This window comes from Pelmatolapia mariae, linkage group LG20 (assembly GCF_036321145.2).
Source record: "Pelmatolapia mariae isolate MD_Pm_ZW linkage group LG20, Pm_UMD_F_2, whole genome shotgun sequence".
NCBI classification, from domain to species: Eukaryota; Metazoa; Chordata; class Actinopteri; order Cichliformes; family Cichlidae; genus Pelmatolapia; species Pelmatolapia mariae.
The window spans coordinates 7,069,010-7,093,355 of NC_086244.1; the positions used below are offsets into that span (position 1 = coordinate 7,069,010).

Here is a 24,346-nt window from a genome sequence, read left to right on the forward strand (position 1 = left end):
GCGTAACGCATCATGTGATGTAATACGGTTACCCATCGATTTAATTACAAGTGCAGCGGCATGCTCGAGTAAGTCGGTATTTGCATATGGATTAGGGTGTGCGTGTTTTTCCCTGGGAAGCGCGGAGCTGTCCCAAACTGATGGATGCTGTCGCTGCTGCCGCGTGAACCGGTGATGCTGCTGCGCTCGAGCCGCTGAGCTTTCTCTCTCTCTCTCGCTCGTTCGCTTGCTCGCTCTCTTTCCCTTTCACAAACACTCTCTCTCCATCCTCTCCCTCCTCCTCGCTCCTCTCCTCCACACGCACAAAACGCTCTGTCATGGCGTCTTCCAACCATGTTACCCCTACCAACTGTAGCTGGTGGCCCATCTCAGCCATGGATGAAGACGGCAAAATCACAGACGGGGAGGAGTGCGAAGAACCGGCGGCAGAGCCCAAACCCTTCAACAAAGACAGGCTCGTTTTGTACCACTGGACGCAATCTTTCACCTCCCAAAAGGTAAAAAAAAAAAAAAAAAAGAGCAGAGCTTGAAAATGGAGGTGGCTCCACGTCTCTTTGCATGACATGATGCTACAGCTTGGAGCTGCCTCTGTTTGTCTGCTGTGACCAAAGCGTGTTTGCATCAGTGCATGTTTGTCCTGCACATATACCTCCGGAATATGAATATCATCCTGCAGCTGGGCAGAGCTCCCGTTTGAGACGTCAACGCTGCAGCACGGGGGTCTCATTTCTTCGACAGAGAGTAGTGTGTTTGATCAATATTCTATCATTAGTCACCGCATAGATCACCTTTCACATCTTATCTGCTTCCATCCTCGATTGACGCGTTGGGGCTATTATCTGCCCATAATGCTAGTGAACGTGGTTAGGCTACTATGGGCTTTGACACATGACATCCTAAATAATTGATCAAAATGCTGTACAAAACAAACTCCAAAGGCCATCTCCCACCTTCTGCAGCTGAATCACACCATATGTTCTTATTTTCATGCCTTCCTTCAGTCTACCTGTGATTTATTAACATGCATGCTCCCACGAAATGAGCATGTGGTTATAAAATGTTGCAGTGAAGCCACACAAATAACTCTGAAAACATAAATGATTATCATATAGAGAATTCAGTACCATGAAGCTTTAAATTAAAGAGACACTCCAACAATTAAACATGAAACCGCTTTGCATTTAAAAATCATAGACTGTATGTAAAAGATGAACTCAGCCATCATGGTATGTTTTGTCCTCATTTTGAAAGCCACGCTTCAGTGTTGCTTAGGCTGGTCGTGCACCTCTCGTAACCCTGTGCGGGTGGCGCGGCTGGCATGGTTCGGTTGAAGACGTGAGTGTATCATCATGTCAGGTTTTACCATATTGCAATGACATATCAGTGCAAAAAGCTCAGATATTCTCAGATTATACAAAAATCCTACACCATTTTTAAAAAGATAAAACTTTCTTGAGAAAACTTCATTTTGACTTCTACTCCTTTGCTAGCACTGATGCGGCGGTTTTGTAATCGCGACACCTATTGTTCAGGAGAACACTGCAGTGAGTATGATGCACAGCACTGGTATAACTGTGAAACAGTTGTAGAGATGTCACTGTTGACTTGTGACACAACCAATCAACTTCACAGGTCCAATGCAAAGAAATCGTTATCATTTAATTAGTGCTAAACAACAGGCTAATAATATACTGGAATTTCACACACCAGAATTGAACCATAGACTTTCTGGACAGTAGGTAACATGCAGTATTTGTCAAATAGTGCATCTGTGATGCACCAATAGCATAAACATGGTAGAGAGGTTCAGTTCTGTCTATGGGGACTGACTCACTTTTAAAGCCAGCCTCATATGGACATTAGAAGAACTGTACTAATTAGACAACAATAGTGGTTTGGCCCACTAAGGAGGAGAATGGTACCAGTGCTACAGCTGTAAAACCATAATATTCACCTTTAGGCTCAAACTGTCTATGTGCTGGAAGAGGTTCAACCAATGTCAACTGGATATGCTCTGAAGTACAGTCATTACACTCAAAGGTGAATGCACAGCAGGGTGCATGGCCTCTGGACAATATAACCAACACACAGAAGCTATTTGCAAAGCGTTGTTTATTTTATGGAAAGGGTGCTTAAAGAGTTACTTTTCTCACTAGATAAAGCTGTAGCATAACAGATGGTGGTAATTAGACATTTTTAAAAGACTTTGAGATGTTGAGTGACAGGTGGTGCCTACCTGCCACTCAAAGGAGCCATTTAATGCTTAACTGCTACAATTTAAAGCAATTAATCTGATGTCATGAAGGGCAATTAGCTGTAGTCGTAAACTGCAATCTGTACCAGGCTGCAAATATGTTTATTTAAAGTGTATTTTAACATGGAAGTGGAGCTGGCCTAGGAGGCCACCAAAGCAAGACGTCGTGAGAGTTATTCAAGCTTGGACTTGGACACCAGATGATTTTGAATGATGTGGATACTTTTGTGTTTCATTACTCATTATTGCATATCTGTCACACAAATGTGCAAGAAAACCCCTTTTAGAGTTTTTATGATACTTGAAGTTTAATTTTGGATAACAAACAACTTCTTTCACATGTAAACAAACCGGAGGTGACAGCATGCAAACGCTGTAGAAAAGGTGAAGGTCACTACATAGTCACTTGTGATTGCATTTCTGTGTTAACACTATGAGGATATTGTTCAGTGCGAGATTTAATATGAGGACACAGAGAGGGAAAATGCTAAAAGAACAAGCGGAGCTTTCCCTTTCTACTATCATGCTGCTTTATAGGCCGTATCTATGAGATCCAGTAGTTTGAGATTTGACCCACATAAGTCATTAAACATTTGGATTGTGCTGCTCAACTTGTCACACCTGTAAATTGATGTAAATGAAAAGGTAAATTGCTAAACTGCCCCTTTAAAAAGTGGACTCAGCTATGAAATGGCAACTGGCATTTCATCCTTTGTCCTCATCAGCCACCATCTGTGCCTAATGTGTGCACATGGATTACATGACTATGACTAGTATCTTTGTACAGTCAGTAAGTTTTATGGATGAGTTGATGCACATAAAAGTAAAACTGCAACTATTTTTTTTTTTTTAAATTTTTAAATTATTCATTGGGAAAAATGAGCATTCTGATGACAACCCCTTACTGTCTGATAAATAGCGATGGCCATTTTCACTACAAGATTAATTTATTGTGAAAAATGCTTCAGTCTCTTAGGATTCTTTAAAAATTCAAGTCTCAAGATGTGATTCAACACATAGATCTACCTTTCTGTCATCATTGCATATTACTGAGGACGAAGTCAGAAATGTTGTTTAGAAACACTGTAGCACATCAGCTTTGAGTTCATGCTCAGTCTCAGGTTTGTACGTTAGTTATAAAGCTCAGGATCTCTGGCTCATGGCCACTCGAGTCTGAGCTGCTGATTGAGCTGATTGTCACTCAGCAGAGGGTAAACACCAAGCTCACTGTCATGATTATCGCCTCAGTCCTGGAGCTGGAGGAGCTGGAGTGACTCCTCGATCATGTGTGACTGTGCTGTCAGTGAACTCGCTGCCTCTTTCACAAGTAACACATGGGTTTCAGCTCAGATGCTGAAAGGAATTCGAGCAACAAACCTGCTAATGTTTACGTGTACGATGTTGTATTATTGTTATGTGAGCTGAAGCATGGGATGATGGGAAGGGCCTTTATGAGATTAAGAGGCCGCGCACCTGGTTATCTGCTCCACTAGAAGTTTACTGAAAATGTTACACATTAATATAACACCAGTGCCTGCAACACAATTGGTCAAAATCAGTTTGTTGCACCTTTGAAAGATGTGTTATATTTAGTCAATCTTTTGTGAATTGCCAAATATGTTTTTCCACTGTATGAAAAGACAGAAATGAATCCTTTCGTAAACACACTGGCAGTGCGAGACAGGCGAGCAGCCTTTGATAAAGGAGTCACATTTTCAGCTGATCAACATTTCTCTGTGCTGACTCCATTGTCGTCAATGTGCAGGGGATTATTTACAAGCTTGTGTATACCTCAGCAAGTTTATGAGGAAGGAGACAACGTACTGTCGAACTTCTCTTGCACCACACTTTAACTTTATTGTCTTACTTTAATACAGCTTCATATCTAGCTGTATTAACTTTGATCCTGTGGCCCTGCACTATAATTATCTACCTTACACCAGGGATGAATTTTGAGCACAACAAATATGGTAATGATAGATACAGAAAAGGCGCAGTGACACAGAGGCCAGATGCACAGATCAATACAGCTCTGGCAACCTCAGAGTCTGCAGGGTAGAAATTTACACCTTTAGTGATGAGGCTTTAACAAACTGCTGTTTTCTTTCAGTGTGGGGGGCAGTATATCATGACATCAGTGAGTATCTGGACACTTTCTTTGAAACCTTTGGCAGACACAATGCCATATTTTGCTGTGCTCTCTATTCAAGTGTAACTGTTACAACTAGGAAGCGAACACTGTCAAAGCTTATTTGATTTTATCTACCATGTTTGCTATATATACATTTTTCTTATGTTTTTTTATGGTATTGTTTATGTGTTACTGTAAGGTGACCTTGAGAGTCTGAAAGGCACCTATAAATAAAATGTATTATTATTATTATTATTATTATTATTATTATTATTATTGTCTGTTTACTACCATCAAACAGATAATCAGACGAAGGGAAACTGAAGCTATATGTACACATGATGTACTAAAATAGGATAATACAGGTGGGCAACAAGAAACAGCTAAATCTGATCAAGACAAATGACACAAAGGAAGTCAATCTAAATACAAGACATGAGAGACTTACAAAACAGGAAACAACTAAGCAGGGAATCACTAACAGAGATGACGACTTAAGAATCAAGTCAACACTCTTCTATTCAACTCAGTTTTATTTATACAGCGCCAAATCACAACAAAAGTTGTCTCGAGGTGCTTTATATTGTAAAGTAAAAACCCTACATAATACAGAGAAAGCAACAACAGTCAGACAGCTGTCTATGAGCTAGCACTTGGCGACATTGGGAAGGAAGAGCTTCCTTTTAAAAGCAAGAAACCTGCAGTATGACCAGGCTCAGGAACTGGGTGAGTGCTGAGGGAGAGGACAAAAAAGTTTAATAATAACTAATAACTAAATGCAAAGTGGTGAATAAACACACAGACTGAAAAGAGGTGAGTGAAGAAAAAACACTCAGTGCATCATGGGAAGCCCCCAGCATCCCAGGCCTATTGCAGTGTAAGTAAGGGAAGGTTCAGGGTCACCTGATCCAGCCTCGGCTCTAAGATTTCTTAAAAAGGAAAGTCTAATTGTATTTGGACTGTATTGATTTATTAGAAACTCTTTTATTTATTTATTTTTAGATAGATTAAAAGTTTAAGATAGTTTGCTTTCTTTGCATTTTAACCCTTTCATGCATGAATTATGACAACCTCAATCAGGATTTTTTATTTTTATTCGTCTTCAGGCATGAAAAAAGATTTTTGAACTTCATTTTTTTTAAACATGTACTTTTCAAAGACTTTTCAAAACGTATGTTGTCAGACAACATAAGTTTTGACTTATGAATTTGACAAACGAATAAATAATATACACTGTGTGTTGTGTTTATGTGCAAGTATACCATCAACACTGACACAAATACAAGAAAACAGCCTTTGAATAGCTGTGCACTGTAGTGACCACTATGCGTGAAAGGGATATAGGGAAGCATATAATTTAGTTGTGCTTTTGGCACAATAACAAAAAAAGATTCTAATTTTGATTCTGATATAAACACCAAACATAAACTCATGTTAAGGCTGTAATCAGACGTAAGGCTCAAGAGTAACAGTGAAACTTCCATGGAAGTTTATGTCTAGACCAGTTGTTGTAAACTTACATTACTCAAAGGTTTGTCTTGTGTTGGAGAGTACCTACCCCTGAAGTAGGAGCTAAAAGAAACACCAAACCTCATACGATACAAGAAACGTAAATAGTTCCTGCCAAAATAACACTAAAGATTTAAAAACAAACACAACAAAGCAAGTGCCACCTGGTTATAATGTGTTAAACGAAAGAAACTTTTCTTAAAACTTTTTAACTCACACACACGCGCGCGCGCACACACACACACACACACACACACACACACACACACACACACACACACACACACATGTCTGGTTTGCTATCCTCGTGGGGACAAAATGAATGCCTAACCCTAACCCTTACCCTAAACCTAACCATAACCTAATTGTAACCCTGACAGTAAAACCGCATTTTGAGTGTGAAAATTGCTTTCAACCCCGAGGGGACCTGGATTTTGGTCCCCACGGTGCAGAAAGTCCCCACCAGGATAGTAAAAGTCAGATTTTGGTCCCCACCAGGATAGTACGAACCCGTACACACACACACACACACACACACACACACACACACACACACACACACACACACACATGTCTGGTTTGCTATCATCGTGGGGACATCCCATTGACATAATGCTTTCCCTAGCCCCTTACCCTAACCCTAACCATTAAAAATGAATGCCTAACCCTAACCCTTACCCTAAACCTAACCATAACCTAATTGTAACCCTGACAGTAAAACCGCATTTTGAGTGTGAAAATTGCTTTCAACCCCGAGGGGACCTGAATTTTGGTCCCCACGGTGCAGAAAGTCCCCACCAGGATAGTAAAAGTCAGATTTTGGTCCCCACCAAGATAGTACGAACCCGTACACACATACACACACACACACACACACACACACACACACAGCTGGTCGAACTGGAGCTATTTAGTTATTTTTTGAAATCTCATCCTTGAGGGTTTTGATAGGATTAATGCAATGAGACAAAATATAAAAATATATAAAGGGAAATAAATTATTTTCTGGGATCTTTCTTTACCTGTTCCCAGTAGAATCCTCTGTTCTGGGACCAGGCCATATCATTTATTAAAATGCAAACTGCTGCCATTTTGAGAACGTCAAACTTGGCTTACTTGGCCTAGCCCTACTATGATTAAATTGGTTGCAGCTTTGCTTTATACATTTGATCAAGTTTGGTGCATTTCAGAATGATCAAGAACAGGTTTAGTAAAATAAATGTCAGAGTATCATTTCTGTAAGGCTGATTCCCCGCCCCCAATTTAAAGTTTGATTAGATGGATTATATCTCTTTATTACTCAGTCTGTCCTGATGGGGACAGACATCTCTCAACAGAGCCATAGAACCTCATGTTTGTTCAGTTTGGCTCGTTAGTTGTGGAGGTTTTACTGACAGAAGAAAGATAGGACTTAAGAACTTGAGGGAGGGATTTACTGAAACAATAGTAAGACCCGGAATTTGATAAAATGTAGTCCACTATGTTCAGCCAGACAGCTGCTGTTGTGTCTCCTGAATTAATGGGTACCAGACTACTTAATTTGTCCACTTTGTTTGTATAAGAGGGGTTTTTCACATTACAAAATACAGAAACCTAAAAACCTGTGACTTACCAACCAGTGACTTATCTATTTAAATACTGAGATTTTAAGGAAGATATGCTATGGCTAAATGGACCTGCAAAGGCTCACCAAGAAATCATATGCAGTCATAGTGTAAAGGTGCACATAAAATAATTAGCCTGTCTCTGGCTTATATGAGACACAGGGGTAGCACAGTTTTTACATGGTTATTGCTACATTCAAGAACCCAAAAAACTTCAGACAACACACATTTAGTGAAACTGAACAAAAGCTAAAACTGTGTAAAAATGCTATTTCTATGTTTTAGCTAATGTTTTTCACTCACCTGGTTCCTGACTCTGACTTCTCAGTTTTTTCCTTTAGTGTCTCACTTTCTCCTGCACCTTTCATTTTTGCCTCATGATCCATTTTGACTAGTATAACTATCATCTTTAGGAAGCAGGTAGATGTGTGTTTTCTGAGGTTGGCATTAATCTCAGTTGGGAATGGGCACTCAGACAGCTGTGGTCACTGTGGAAAAGCAGTCCCTGTTACTTTATTCGCGCTTTCTGGAATTTAGGTGGTGCATTTTTAAGCCTCAGTGTTAGCTGCTGTGATGTCAGTTGTAAGAGAGAGTGAAGTGCTACGCTGTCAACTAAAGCTAGCAAGCTTTGTTAGTAGGTTTCATCAATAAACTGTACAGGTGTGGTGCACAGACACAAAGGTAATAGTAACTGACAGGCTAATAAAATACCAGAAAGTGAGTTTTGAAGACTGAAACTGAGCTTGCAGTGCCTCTCAAGCAACAATCAGTAGTGTTGAAGGGGTAAATGGCTGCAAACATTCTTTTAGAGGGTGTAAAATAGTGTTAAATTTTAACATAGGATTCTATGGGCCCCAGGTGCCATCAGAAGAGCAGTTTTGCATTAATCACTGCGTCATTTCATGCTGCATTCCTCTAGCAAAATATTATATATAAAAATGTTATATCTGGCGCTAAGATGATACATGAAATTATAAGAGAAGGTGATGGAAACGCTAATAACTAAGATCTGATTAGTGCCACAACTAGACTTTTTTAATAATACATAGTGTGTTTAAAAAAAGTGTACTTAGATGTATTACGTAGCATCATATCTTTGCAGTACTAACTGCTTTTCGTCCCTAATAACAGCAAACATGCACATGAGACTAAGCTGCAGATGAAGTTCACTTATTGTATAGTTTAAGAGGAGTGAATTTTATGCTTCCCAAGCAGCTGAACCACTTGGCATCATTGCTAAGAAGTGACTAATAATATTATGTAACTCTCGATGCAACGGTGACTGTGTTATTGTGGGTATCAACCAGGGACAGCTCAGCAGTATAACACAGGGACCTGAAATATTTGGCGGTTTTATATAGAAGTCCCTGATTTAGTGTTTCTTTTCCACGCTGATGGAGATATAAAAGGCTTAGTTTTTTTTCTTTTTCTTTGACATTTCAGTTGCATGCATCGATTTGTTCCTGGTGTCCAAAACCACTGGTCCTGCTGTAATTACTATGCTTATGTTACTATATCCTTTAGGTTTATTTCATTACACCATGTCTGGCCGTGTTCAGCAAAATTCCCATTTTGTCGTTCCGCCAAATGTAGCACTTTATGCCCCAAGTGTCATCTTCTTTCATTAATCTTATTCCCAGTAATAGCTCTCCATGGACCTTGGCTTATCCTTCATGCCGTTAGTAATGTATCCTGATTGTCCTGGATTTCTTTTCTCAAACTCTAGCACCCTGTGTATCTCATTAGCTTGGCAGACCACACAAACAACCAGCTCTCTCTACAGTACAGCAATTTGTAATGTAATGAACTGAGCGGAAGCTATTAGTGACTTTAATTTTTACATTTTTTCAAAATTTGTTGTGCGTTTTTTTTTTTTTTTTTTTTTTTATTAAACCGAAAATGGATGAAATGTCCTCTTATTTTGTTTTCATAGTCTAGTAACAAATTGGAAATAGGGGGTGTGTTTGGACTAATCACGTCCTTTGTAATTTCAGGTACGGCTCGTCATTAATGAGAAAGGTCTGGTCTGTGAGGAGAGGGATGTGAGCTTGCCACTGCAGGAGCACAAGGAGCCCTGGTTCATGAGGCTGAACCTGGGCGAGGAGGTGCCCGTCTTCCTCCACGGAGACACCATCATTAGTGATTACAACCAGATTATAGATTACATGGAGAAAACCTTTGTGGGAGGTAGGACAATGCTGTCTTTCTTTTCTCTTGTTTAAAGATGGCAGAGTCATTTCTATTTGCATATTTTCATTATTTTCATTCATGCTTCACTAGAAAAGCGTTGCATAATTCATAGTTCAAAATAATCCCTATTTATCATGTATTATTTATCTGGTGCTTGGTCAGTTCTCCTGCTTACTGTTTGAAAAACACTGTTTTAGCTCCCTTTGCTCTCACTTTAAGACCGCTTTCTTTTTATTGGCTTCCCTTCATAAACAAAAACAAAAGATTTTGGCAGTAGGTTGGTTGGGCTTCTGTAGTCACTGCTAAAGCTTGAAGAAACATCCCCTCTCTCTGATGTCACACAGAGCTATGAGTAGAAAAAATGCTTTTTCTCTCAGTGATAATCACTTACAAAGACCTTGTTATTTAAAACTGGCCATATGAGCATCCACCATGATAACAGTAACTATATAATAAAGGAATAAGGAAAAGCTGAATAGGTCCCACTTAACTTACAAGCATCCTTTCTATAGCAGGAAAAATCATATTTACGCTGCACTGCAAAAACAAAGCAGTTCTTTTCATTTCCATATCTTCCTCATGGATCATTAATGGGTCCAGATGCTGTTTGTCTGGACATAGCTTTAGCCTCTCTATTTTATCTTGACATATTTATGCAGCCATCAAGTGCATGTTTGAGGCCCTTTTACAGAGATCTACTTTTTAAAGAGTCCACCAGAGAGAGAGTTGTTAACCAGTAAAACTCGTTATGTTTACTAGCTAATTGTACCAAGTTAGACTATAAAAATTGGTACTGTAGTATTCAAAGCCGGCTCATTGCATGTGTGCTGCACTCCTCGTTTTTGCGTTAGTCCACCTACACCAGACTAATTCCTCTCTCTAGCCCCCAGTCACCGCCTCGTGCTCTGCCAAAGGTTTGTGATCTGTAATCACCAATAAAGATGAAGATGAGTATTTTTAATTCTGATGTAAGCCACCTCTGTGAATTACCAGCTGCACAGGTTAAGTGGGTGTAAAAACTGAAGGCAGCAAAAATTCCAGCAGAAGTTTAACCTAGCAGACGGAGATTGATTACACCTGTGGCACCTCAATCAGTGCTGCCACACCACTAACTGCAGTACTAAGATGAATCTGGTATAAAAATTTGACCCAGTTTAGAGCTTTTACAAAACTATTCATAGAGGCCAAAACTGCTTTTTGTATCGATCTATAAACATATTTTAAAATGCTGTAAAGTCAGGCCTTTTAACATGAGAGTCTATTACGAAGAATTTGCATTTGGGGTCAACTTAAGGTGGACATTTTAGAATCTTTAACTTTTGGCACTTGTATGTTGGCTTCATTTTTCACTCCTAGAGGCTGTTTGTTTGTTATAAACACAACCCAACCAGTCGTGGCAGATGGTTGATACTCCCTGAGGTCTTCAGCTGGAGGTTTGTTCCTGTTAAAAGGGAGTTTTTCCTCCCTACTGTCACCGCCTGCTTGCTCATAGGAGGGTTGTCTGATTGTTGGGTTTTTTTCTGAATTATTGTAGGGTCTTTAACGTACAATAGAAAGCGCCTTGAGGCAATTGATGTTGTGATTTGGCACTATATAAAGAAAATGTAATAAAATTCACTTGAAATTAAAGCATATCGGTCCTATAAGGGGACGGGATTTTCAACACAGGGAATCTTCTTCTTCATCTCTCTCTTATATCTCTGTCTAGAGCTACAGAAAATTTGAGGCCTCATTCGCCCAGTTTGTGAAGCTGGAGTGACAAAGACTGTTGGAAGCCATTGGAGGCCATCTGTTTTCTTTGTGCAGACTGTGTCAGTGCATATTATAATGTGAAACTGTAACTCATTGCATCAACGTCTTTGCACCAATGTCACTGAGACGATCCTCGCTGATTAGATTAGACAAAATTGGAGTGACCCCTTGGGGAACATTTGTGGCACTCACAAACGAGACACAGATATAAACACAAGAGACATAATTTAATGATTGAAACAAAAGTCCATCAAAGCTATATTTAGTAAAGCAGCATCTGTAGCTATGAAGTTGTGATGGGTATGGAGGAACGTACGCTGTGAGGCAATGACTGAGATTCAGACTCTTGAGCTTGAAAAGGAGGCAACAGGATTTCTTTACGTGTTTGAAGACATTTTGAAAACATCTAAAAAGTTTCTTCAGTTCTAGAACAAGTGGCAGAGAGTCCCAGGTAATAAACCCTTAACGGGTGTCCTGACCCTCTTGGATAAGAGGTTAAATGTGTTCAAAAACCTAGAGAAGGGCAGTTGCTTTCTTTTTAGGCTCTCAAGACTGCCATGACCTCGATTACTGAGAGCCTACACAGACATTCAGGTTTAGCAAACATGCAGCTCAAAGAATAACCAAATGTTAAGAAGCATACACTGAATCCTGTTATCTGTGTTGTGCTGTAGTATCTGTAGGTGGCACGTTCTATAGGATTATCAGCTGAGAGATTATGTAACAATCTGGAAGCCTCAGATCAGAAAATGCCTGGGGACATAGGCCTGTAAATGAAAAACTCCAGGGCCTTCCTGTTTAGTTAGTGCTCACATGTCTAGAGCAGTGCCTAGAGCTTTAAATTCAACAGCAGAAGATCTGGTTCACTGCTTGCTCAGTAATAAAAGGCTAGAGTGCATAAGCTGACCCCAGGGTCTGATGATCTCATTCAGCTAACTTCATTTTAGTCTTTTGACAGTGTGCTAATAACTCGTTTTGGAGCACATTAGTCACAGAGATATAAAATCATTCATCAGTCTCCAGTTATACTCTAATAATTGAGTTACGCTGTTATTGTTGCATTTTTTGGTTTTGTTTATTTTGTCTACTGAATGTCAAACAAATCTGATGCATGTTTTATCCAGAAGCTTTCATCCACGAGTCAATTTGAGGGGATGAGTTACAGGCATGCTTTTTCTCTGCCTTTAAATCCCTAATGAATCCTGGCAACGTGGGCTGCAGCTGGTCTGCAAAGTGCAGATTTCTCAGAAACGGGAGGCATATGCAGTGTGGAGCAGTGCCAATGGTTTTACAGTGTTGTTGAGGCACAGCAAAGGGCAAAAGCTGTTTGCAAAAAGATGTCAATCATCGCCCAAGTTGTTCTTATATATTTGCCACGCTCATTGTGAACATACAGTCAGGTCCATAAATATTGGGACATCGACACAATTCTAACATTTTTGGCTCTATACACAACCACAATGGATTCCAAATGAAACGAACAAGACATGCTTTAACTGCAGACTGTCAGCTTTTATTTGAGGGTATTTACATCCAAATCAGGTAAACAGTATAGGAATTATGACAGCTTGTATATGTGCCTCCCACTTCTTAAGGGACCAAAAGTAATGGGACAATTGGCTTCTCAGCTGTTCCATGGCCAGGTGTGTGTTATTCCATCATTACCCCAATTACAATGAACAAATAAAAGGTCCAGAGTTCATTTCAAGTGTGCTGTTTGCTTTTTGAACCTGTTGCTGTCAACTGCCAGGATGAGATCCAAAGAGCTGTCACTACCAGTGAAGCAAGCCATCATTAGGCTGAAAAAACAAAACAAACCCATCAGAGAGATTGCAAAAACATCAGGCGTGGCCAAAACAACTGTTTAGAACATTCCCAAAAAGAAGGAACGCACTGGTGAGCTCAGCAACACCAAAAGACCCGGAAGACCACGGGACACAACTGTGGTGGATGACCAAAGAATCCTTTCCCTGGTGAAGAAAACAACCTTCACAACAGTTGGCCAGATCAAGAACACTCTCTAGGAGGCAGGTGTATGTGCGTCAGAGTCAACAATCAAGAGAAGACTCCACCAGTGTGAATACAGAGGGTTCACCACAAGATGTAAACCTTTGGTGAGCCCCAAAAACAGGCAGGCCAGATTAGAGTTTGCCAAACGACATCTGAAAAAGCCGTCGCAGTTCTGGAACAACATCCTATGGACAGATGAGACCAACATCAACTTGTACCAGAGTGATGGGAAGAGAAGAGTATGGAGAAGGAAAGGAACTGCTCATGATCCTAAGCATACCACCTCATCAGTGAAGCATTGTGGTGGAAGTGTCATGGCGTGGGCATGTATGGCTGCCAGTGGAACTTGTTCTCTTGTATTTATTGATGATGTGACTGCTGACAAAAGCAGCACAATGAATTCTGAAGTGTTTCGTGCAATATTATCTGCTCATATTCAGACAAATGCTTCAAAACTCATTGGACGGCGCTTCACAGCGCAGGTGGACAACAACCCAAAGCATACTGCAAAAGCAACCAAAGAGTTTTTGAAGGGAAAGAAGTGGACTGTTTTGCAATGGCCAAGTCAGTCACCTGACCTGAATCCGATTGAGCATGTATTTCACTTGCTGAAGACAAAACTGTAGGGAAAATGCCCCAAGAACAAGCAGGAACTGAAGACTGTTGCAGTAGAGGCCTGGCAGAGCATCACCAGGGATGAAACCCGGCGTCTGGTGATGTCTATGTGTTCCAGACTTCAGGCTGTGATTGACTGTAAAGGATTTGCAACCAAGTATTAAAAAATGAATGTTTGATTTATGGTTCTTATTCTGTCCCATTACTTTTGGTCCCTCAAGAAGTGGGAGGCACATTTGCAAACTGTTGTAATTCCTACACCGTTCACCTGATTTGGATGTAAATACCCTCAAATAAAAGCTGACAGTCTGCAGTTAAAGCATGTCTTGTTCGTTTCATTTGGAATCCATTGTGGTGGTGTATAGAGCCAAAAATGTTAGAATTGTGTAGATGTCCCAATATTTATGGACCTGACTGTATATCAACTCAGCCGGGAAGTTGCTTGACACTTTGCTGCTAATTTAATATTTCCATCACCAGTGCTGCAGCAGACCTCCTGCAGAGAACCACTGCAGGGCATGCCCAGGTCAGCATGCAGGTCCAGAGACTGATTACTCAGCTCTCTGGAGCTCAGCCATGTGCAGCTCCACCCTCCTTCATCGTCAAGCAGCCATCTGACTATCTCTGTTTTGTCAGCGATGCCTTCCCTGCATGTGGCTGGCTGTGACCCTGCAGAAAGATAAAAGCTCCCTCTGTTCTGCACTTTCAGTACCGAATCTCAGCAGCAGGTCATTATGTTGAACACCATCGCTCCCAGCCAAGCGCTGCGCTGTCAGACACGAGAATTAGGGCAGCAAAATGTAAAAGCCGGATCTCTCTGAGGTAGTAAAAGTTGTTGGAAGTGTTTTTTTATGTGTGTTAAGGTGCAAACAGACTGCAGAGTTCATCTTATTATTTTTTCAAACCCACGGTGTGCAGCATAGTTAGAATAAACTGGACCTACAGCCCAAAAATGATTAATTAAAACAAAAATGTATTTTGTTTTAATTAATCTAATGTTTGCAGGCCTTTCTGGATGTTTACAATAGCTATTAGGATAGACGACAAACATTTTAATATCATAACAGTCACAACAAAAAATAATCCACTCTTAAATTCTTTTAACAAAATATTTGGCACATGTTGACAGTCATGAAACAAAATCAACATGCCTCATGTGCTTCCCTGTCGCTGTGTGTGGAGGACCTGCCTGAGCTAAAATCACAAAAAGAGAAAACTCTCCAAACAACCCGACTCCTCTCTGGGTCACAAGTTATTTTGGAGTCTCTGGGCTCTTTTTTTAATCCTCCAGGTTGGTGTTTTTTTTGCCATCATCAACTTAGTGTTTTAAAACCGGATGTGAAAGAGAAAAACTACATACTCACAGGATACAATCATACAACAATCATAAGTGAGACTATTCCAGATGACTTTCATTTATGACTATTCTGTGAACAGAATTTATAAAGGGGAGTTAATGTTTCATTCATTTTGACCTGACAGTAGTGACCGAGAGAATATAGTTACCAGGAACTGGAACCAAGGTCTTTTTGCAAGCAGAGTCCATTAAAAAGTATGTAGGCTTAAAGCATCTCCAAGTTGTCTTGGATGGAGAAGGTACCTCCATCTTTTATATTGTCTTAGCAGCAAAGCCTTAATAAGCTGTTGGATAAAAACTTTATGAGAGTGAAATCCATCTTTTCTTAACTGTCTGCAAGAAAGTCTATAATAATTCACGATAATAATAACAAATGCAGCGTTTTTCTAGTCTGAGTAACGACAGGTAAGCAGAACAGATTGGGTCGGTAGGCGAATTTTAAAAAAAATTAATTTGTGTTTTTGTTCATCTGGAACTGGAATTTAATCTCATGGGGTTATACCATAGTCAAGTGTTTTCACTAAACAGAAATTCTCAGAGTGTTGTTGATCTCGTTGTTCCCTTCACCTGAAGGATGAACTGGTTAGATTTTGGTAATCAAGGTCACTGTGACCTCACCTCCAGCCCTAACATCTGTACCATTTTTGAAAGCTCAGTATGTCAGGAACACTTTTAGGGATTTTCTTTACATTTGGCACAAACATGTACTTGGGTCACATTACCACAGTTGCACTGTAAAATAAAAGTGGCTTTAATCGAATTGACTTGACCTTGAGAAGCAGAAAGAATTTACACATTTCGTGCCTGAACAGTAAACAATTATCCAAGTGGAATTTTTGTTAAATAAACCTCAGGAAGCTAAACACAGGTCATATTTATTCATCTAAGTTTTTTTCTGTGGTTTTTCTGAAGTTCACCTGCACTGCCAGGGGGTGACTGAATTAAGGAAAAGAATTTGGTGTACCGAGGCAAACATGTGTTTGTCCAAATACTTATGGACCTGAGTGTATAAGCCTGAACAGATATGGATGTAAACTAATTCCTAAAGGAATTCATCCACAGGTCTATAATTTTAGTTTCAGATTGTTTCAGTATGTCAGGCTTTGTCAAACGTGACCGGTGGTGTATTATAGTCCTCCACCTGTTACCAGGTTACCACGTTGTGTGTCTGACAGCTGAATCTGGCACAACTGTGTTATTCTGGGTTTGTGTGGTTGCTTAGAGACCTCAGGGGTTTTGGACAGATTAAGAAAAAGTCCACAGAATAATGCTCTGCAGCATGTAATTATGATTCACTACATTTTGTCCAGTTTGTGTTCCTGTAAAAATGTTTTCTCTTTTTCACCTTCTTGTCTTACTCACACAGACACAGTGGCTCAGCTGATCCCTGACGCAGACTCGCCTCTCTACGATCGTGTGCAGCAGTACCGTCAGCTACTGGATGGTCTGCCCATGGATGCGTACACACATGGCTGCATCCTTCATCCAGAGCTCACGACTGACTCTATGATCCCAAAGTACGCCACAGCAGAAATACGTAGTAAGTGAAGCCAGCTCACTGCACTGCGGAGGCACGAATGCTCGTATTTTAGCATCTTTGGGAATTACAAAATAGCTCGTGTTACTTAGAGAATGGTTTTTGGGTTGGTTTTTTTTTGCAAACATAGACTTGGTGTTAGGTCAATAGAAGAAATAAAGGATCCCTGTTAATTAAATGCATTTTTATTGTATTTCGAGATGTCTATAAACATTCCTATAGCCCTTGACAGTTAGATTGCCTCCCTGCTTTGTGAGTGCAGATTTGATTTTCTTGTGAATAACAAATTTATTCAGTGTTAGAAAAGTTCAGGTTCCTCCAATATTTAAAATGTAAGAAATAAGAAGCAAAGTTTCAAATTTTCAAGTAAGTTTTTTATTTCTGTTTTTGTTTTCACATCAGTTTTGATTCAGTTAATTTTAACAGATTAAGTAAATACCTTTACAAGACAGTTGATAGCTAGATCAGCTGTTTTCATGTGTGTTAAGTCAGCTGACCTTCTGCTGCTTCTGTAGCCTTTTATTTAAAGGACACACGAGAAACATACATCACAAAGACTGACCTGCGTTTAATTCACAACTGTGGAAGAGGTAAATCTCAAGCTACATCCTGAAAGTTCACAAAGAGATTTAAAATAAACGACCAAAAACAAACGGGAAAAAAGTGCAGATTTAATGAAATGTGCAAAAATAAATGGAAATATAGGATGTTGTTTGAGATAAAAACAACTCTATAACCGGAAAGTCAAAACATAACATGACCATCTTTATCTTCATTACGCTCTGACCTCTCTGAGGCAAGCTTTTGTGTAATGTCTTGAAGTAATCGTCAGGAACAGTTCTTCAGGCTTCCCGAAGGAGGTTCAAAGTTCTTCTTAGGAGCTTCCTTTTCTTCCAATCTCTGTCAAGATGATCCCCGTACTTCAGTAACTTTAATCTGAAAAGAAAACATTTATCAAATTTGACTAAAGGACAGACGCAGCTCGCTGTCCATTCAGGTCAGTTATGTGAAAAAGCCAAAATAGCTTTAACCGACCAAACCTTTGTTCCCCAAAAAAGGTACAATATGAAGACTGTCTGACCTCACGAAAAACTGAGCAAGACTTCAGGGTCTTTCCAGAAACAGGATGATTGGCAAATTTTAGCAACTGAATCCACTCGAGTGTGTGTACCACAAAGGCACACAGTGTCCATAGAATCGCAGTGTTCACTGACTCAGTTTAATTTAATGTGACAGAGGGCTCTGCTTTATTTCACAATGCATGTTCACACACGTTTAATATCTGAATAGATGCATGTGGGTCTGCAGGTGTGTGTGTGTCTGTGTGTGTGGTGAGTTAATGATATATTTTTGTCCCTTTTGTTATTTCTAAGATATTGCATTTGTTAATTAATACAGAGTTAGGGAAAAAAGGTCAAATTATTAAAAAAAAAAGGCTCCACAATAAAAGCAAAAATGCTTCCTTCTAGAGTTTGCATAGTCATTCATAAATTATATTTTGAAAAATTTATATTTAATAGACAATAGTATAGAATTGTGTTAACCCTATTGAAAGATAAGCCATCTACATTTAGACAGTATCCTAAAACAAATGCAAAATGTGTTAAACAAATACAGGAAAATTTGTATATTTAAACTCCCTGGCTGCTAAATTAGGTACATTGTGTTAGTACTGGGTTAGAAGGCATTTTGCCTTAAGGATAGCCTTAAGCGGTAAGCATTCAACAAGGTGCTAGAAACATTCTCTCACCCCAACCGGTCGCAGCAGATGGCCGCCCCTCCCTGAGCCTGGTTCTGCCGAAGGTTTCTTCCTGTTAGAGGGGAGTTTTTCCTTCCCACTGTCGCCAAAGTGCTTGCTCATAGGGGATCATGTGATTGTTGGGGTTTTTTGTGTATGTATTATTGTAGGGTCTACCTTACAATATCAAGGCCTTGAGGTGACTGTTGTTGTGATCTGGTGCTGTATAAATAGAATAGAATTGAATTGAATTGAACAGAATTGAAAACATTCTTTAGAGACTTTGGTCTGCATTGACATGATAGTATTAAGCAGTTGCTGTAGATGTCAACTGCACATTCATGATGTGAGTCCCCTGCTCCGTCACATCTCAAAGGTGCTCCATTGGACTGAGATCTGCTCACTCTGGAATACAGTTACCCTTATTATGAACTCATGAACTTACCTTAATATGCATGAAACCACTGCACTGTGTGTATACTCTTCTTATGAATGGATGGATATGGTCAGCAACAATACTCAGAAAGGCTTGGTATTTAAATTTGGTACTAAAGAGTCCAAAGTATACCAAGAAAATAACACCCATTACACCACCAGCAGCCTGAACTGCTAATACAAGGCAAGATGGATCTGTGTTTTCATGTTTACACCAAATTTTTACCCTATTGTCCAAATCTTGCAGCAAAAATCAAAACACACAAGGCCAGGAAACATTTTGCCAGTCCAATTGTCCAATTCTGGTGAGGCCATGTGAATTGTATCCTCAAATTCTTCTTCTTGGCTCACATGAGCAGGGCCAGGTGTGGTCTTCTGCTGCTGCTGCCCATCTGCTTCAAGGTTTGATACATTCTGTGTTCAGAGGTGGTCTTATGCATACCGTGGTGTTAACAAGTGGTTATTTGAGTTTCTTTTGCCTTCCTATCAGCTCAAAGTAGTCTTCGTAAACACCGGAGATGGTTGCATGGGAATATTTCAGTAGATCATTGGCACAACCATGCCATGTTCAAAGTCACTTAAAACACATTTCGTCTCCATTCTGATGCTCAGTTTGAACTTCAGCGGTGGTTTTGATGAGGAGTTAAACAGGGGTACCCACTGAAGTGGCTGGTGAGTGTATACTGGGCCCTCATTGGTGAAAAAAGTGTCCCATGTTTAGTCCCAAGTGCTCAACCCTCAGTTAAAGAAAGTTTTCTTGTGGATTGACAGGATGAAAGGTAGATGCTATTTTGGTTTTGTCATCTTTTTTGACTACTTCTTCTTTTAAAGATATAAAAACTTTTCAGTGCTTTTAACTCGCTATATTGAACACTGTCACACACTCAGCGTGACTCAGCTTCAGCTCTGGTACCAAAGAGACTCCTACGACGAAAACCACATGCATTTTGAATGCAAAGCAATTCATCTTCCTTACAGCATTTTCCACATCATTGGTAAAACAAATCCCAGGTTTTTATGTGCACAGCGTGATTAGCATACTGTGTAATTTGATGCTATTCAATACCAAAAACCCTTAACACAGCACTTTGTAGTGATGCCAGGTTTTTAACGGTAGATATTAGACCTCCCAGCCTGAACTGTGGTGCTCTTCACATCAGGTAATGGCCTTGTCATGTAAATCAGAGCAACAGGCTGGATGAGATATAAAAGAAAGTCTGCAGGAGAATTAATTATCCAGTGAAATCCTGACCAGTCTGTGATGGACCTGCAAAATCAACTTTATGGAGTATTTCATTGAACGCATCAGTGTTCTCTGTGTGGTAAACTTTGGTTTGGATGATTATGATTCAGACTGAAGGGACAGTTCAGACACAAACATTTTTATCTTTCTGGGTTCATCTTGTCATCATCATTCCAGCAGACTAATGGAAAATATGCAAAAAATAGGCCGCGTCACAGGTTTGCAGCTAAAGTAAAGACTGACAAAATATAAGAAGACTAAAAGATTCTGCATCCTGGCCAAGTTCTTCATCTTTATTATTAACAGTTCCCCAAAAAACACCAAACTCAGTAATGTGTCAGTCTGTCTTACGAATTTTTTCCATCTTCCCTGCCCCATTTGTGGGACTTAGCCCCAAACTAGTTGCTTAACTCTGAAGAAGTAAAACTTCAAAGGTTTGACTTTTATTTTGTAAAAACAAAATCTCAGAGCACAGTTGTGCACTGTTTTTGGCCAATGTTACACTAAATGTCATTACTAACTACACTTGTTAGTATTGTATGTGGATTTGGCTAAAAATATAAACTTCAGTGTCCAAGTACATAATACAATCACTGTGTTATTGCAGGGACTTTACCTTGCAATATCAAGTACATTGAAGCAACTGTTGTGATTTGTGCTACATAAATAAAATTGAATTGAATTAATGGTGCCTGCGCTCAACTACACCTGCGCAGTTTGTTCTGTTAGTTTACCAAACTGCCTTAACTAGGTCACAAAATGCATAAAAATGCTTTTGTAATTAAAGGTTTATGTCTGGGATGCCTTAAAAACGTGTTTTAGCTGCATGTTTTTTTTATTATTCAAGTGATCTTTGAGTTGGAAATCATAAAACTAGATGAGCAGAGCTAAATCAAGTAGGTTAAACACTAAGACAAAACATCAATCTTTTACTTTGACTCAACATTAGTTACCAAGATGGCAAAAAGAAGGGTAACAAAAAAACAACACAGATGAGTGGATTCATGCCATTCAGACCAGAGAAACAAAATGAAAGCAGCTTCTATTAAAAGTGTAGTACAGTAAAAGCCATACCGGACTGTGCTAGATAACAATCAAAAACAAATTTAATCCTGGGCTCGCCTGTCTTCCTGTCCACAGCAGTAGTTAAAGAACAACAACAACAACAAAAAAATAGTATCTCTAACAAAAGAAGTTTTATCTGCCTGACTGACTGTTAATGTTGTAATATCATACCTGGATAGAAAAACACACAGTGGAAAACTATCAGTCATGTTCTGGCCTCCTCAGAGTCCAGACCTCAACATTATTTAAGCAGTTTGGGCTCATCTTGACAGAGAATAGAACAAAAGGCACCCAAAATCCATAGAAGAGCTTTGAATGTCTTTTGTGAACATGATTCTACCAAATACTGAGGTTTGGTTCAATTGTGCAAACTATGTTTTAGCCTTATATACTGTGTTATATTTACCCAATGAAAGATGAGAGGTGGCTCAAGCGTTTTGCACAGTACTGTACGTTAGCAATATAAAAAATTATAGTGCACCACGGACACATCTTATGTCCTTGATGACGTAAATAAAAACAATATGTGTAACAGCTGATGACACAAGCTTCTTCCTCTGCCCCCGGGAGACTGAATGGAGCTCAGATGGGAATAAGCTTTGTACTGTCAGACATCCCCTTGGGGATTAAACACACTGGACTCTGGAGTATTTGCTTTTAGTAAAATATGCCAGGCACACAGTGGTCAGACAGCACAGTGTCTAAATATTATTCAAAGTGTTTTTTTTTTCCCTTCCTGAACAACAGAGGACACAGTTTATGTGAATGCATGCACTGTGTTTGTGTGTAACTTCAGGACATCTGGCCAACGCTGCGACAGAGCTGATGAAGCTGGACCATGAGGAGCCTCAGCTGACAGAACCGTACCTCTCCAAACAGAAGAAGCTAATGGTGAACCCGTGGTTTCATTAACGTTAACATTTAACTTTTAAGTGTCCTTCACAACTACAAATTTCATTAATATACACTTCAGAAGTGAAGACTTAAGATGACTTTCAGGGTGTGATTCATATACTGCAATTCATAGGAGTTCATTTGCATAAGTTTCAGGGCCTTTAATCCATTAAATGATGCATTAAAATTAAATACATTTCTCACTTATTGTAAGAATTAATAGCTTAGTGTTTTGTACATTTTTAAATTGTTCTTATCCCTTCAAGAAATTATAGTGCAAATAGAAAATCCATTAAATCCTGTAAATGTGTAATACATTTAAACTTATTTAGGGCAGCCGCCTGAATTGGCGTCTTAAACTGATGTATTAATATCCTTCATAGGTACAAAGTGAAGGTTATCATACAGGAAACATCCTGTAAGATTAGCTTCATTGAGTGAAACCCTTAAAATTTTAAATCCTGAATAAAAATATACTTATTTTGAATTACATATATTTGACACCCCTGAACGTGAATGTAAAGAGTATGATTTTTATGTATTTAATACTTTTTTGGGGGACAAACAGTTTAAGTCTCTATTAAACTGACAGGTATTGCTTCACCTTCCAAACCATCTTGTATCTGGTGGTTATAATTCATTTATGATCAGAGAATAAATCCTGACTTTTCCTTCAGTGCCATCAGTTTTCCTATTTGTGGCTTTGAGTGAAATATCTTTAGAGCTATTGGATGTGACATATAGTTAAAGTGCTTTGAATGGTTTTTAAGACTACATTAGACTAATGCTATGTAAATACAAGTACACTGCAATTAATTTAGATTATTATGACAGTTTTAAACATATTCCATGCCCCCCATAGAATAATTCATATTAAGGTTATTTGTATTTTTTGTAAGCAATAAAAAGCAGTTCAGGAGTTTGGCTTTAGCATTTAACTAGATACATATTTATGGCTGCAATAATGTTCTGAGAGGTTTTTTTTCTGTAAGTTTTTTCTTTTCTTCCAAAAAATGTTTTTAAAGGTTGGATAATGCTTTACAAAGTATTCCAAAAATGTTTAGTGAAAATGTTGCTTTTGATGTTGTTTTTGAAGTGAGTGGAGCTTTTCCTGTTTCACTTTGGTTGAGGCAGATTGTCAGATTGGTCACGGGGCTAACAGAGAAGGACAACCACACACTGTCACATCCACACCTATGGCCATTTTAAAGCCACCAGTTAACGTGATTTGCACTGAACTGTGGGAGGAAGCCACAGTACTCGAATGGAACCTGTGCAGGTACAGCGAGAACATTCAAACTCCACACAGAACGGCTCCAGCTGATCAGCAAGCTTTTAGGAAGCTACGCTTGCCTAAAAGGGGGCTGGGAAAGGCTCGATTTATGTTCACTTATAACAATATATCACTTGAATTTAACATTAAAACATCAGTTTAATGCGTGCTACTTTTTTACTTGTTTAATTGACAGGCAAAAATCTTGGACCATGATAATGTGAACTACCTGAAGAAAATTCTGGGAGAGTTAGCCATGGTTTTAGATCAAGTGGAAGCTGAACTGGAGAAAAGAAAACTAGAGTATCAAGGTATGTCCAAATGATGAATATCAAAGCACAAACCAGACGTTTTCTATAGTGATGTTATCGCATTCTTTGCTTCGCAGGCCAAAAGTGTGAGTTGTGGCTTTGTGGACCTGAATTTACACTAGCTGACATCTGCCTCGGAGCCTTGTTGCACAGGCTCAAGTTCTTGGGACTTTCTAAGAAATACTGGGAGGACGGCAGCCGGCCCAACCTGCAGTCTTTTTTTGTGCGTGTGCAAAAACGCTACGCTTTTCGAAAGGTCTTGGGTGACATCCACACGACCCTCCTGTCGGCAGTCCTACCCAACGCCTTCCGGATGGTAAAAAAGAAGCCGCCGTCCTTCTTCGGGGCCTCTTTTCTCATGGGTTCACTGGGCGGGATGGGCTACTTTGCCTACTGGTATTTAAAAAAGAAATACATGTAGTGAATGC

General features: G+C 39.5%; 1 protein-coding gene across 1 annotated transcript; it reads left to right on the forward strand.

Annotated features, from left to right (window-relative positions):
* Positions 1-24,346, forward strand: gdap1l1 (ganglioside induced differentiation associated protein 1-like 1). The gene is made up of 6 exons (XM_063463624.1): positions 1-497; positions 9,493-9,685; positions 16,789-16,962; positions 22,237-22,331; positions 23,804-23,918; positions 23,996-24,346. Exons 1-6 carry the CDS (start codon positions 318-320, stop codon positions 24,337-24,339), a joined length of 1,101 nt encoding a protein of 366 aa, XP_063319694.1. The 5' UTR covers positions 1-317; the 3' UTR covers positions 24,340-24,346.

Coding starts and splice junctions, on each gene's coding strand:
- gdap1l1 (XM_063463624.1), top strand. CDS start 318: ATGGCGTCTTCCAACCATGTTACCCCTACCAACTGTAGCTGGTGGCCC. Junction 22,332..23,803: donor CCAAACAGAAGAAGCTAATG/GTGAACCCGTGG, acceptor TTTAATTGACAG/GCAAAAATCTTGGACCATGA. Junction 23,919..23,995: donor AAGAAAACTAGAGTATCAAG/GTATGTCCAAAT, acceptor TTTGCTTCGCAG/GCCAAAAGTGTGAGTTGTGG.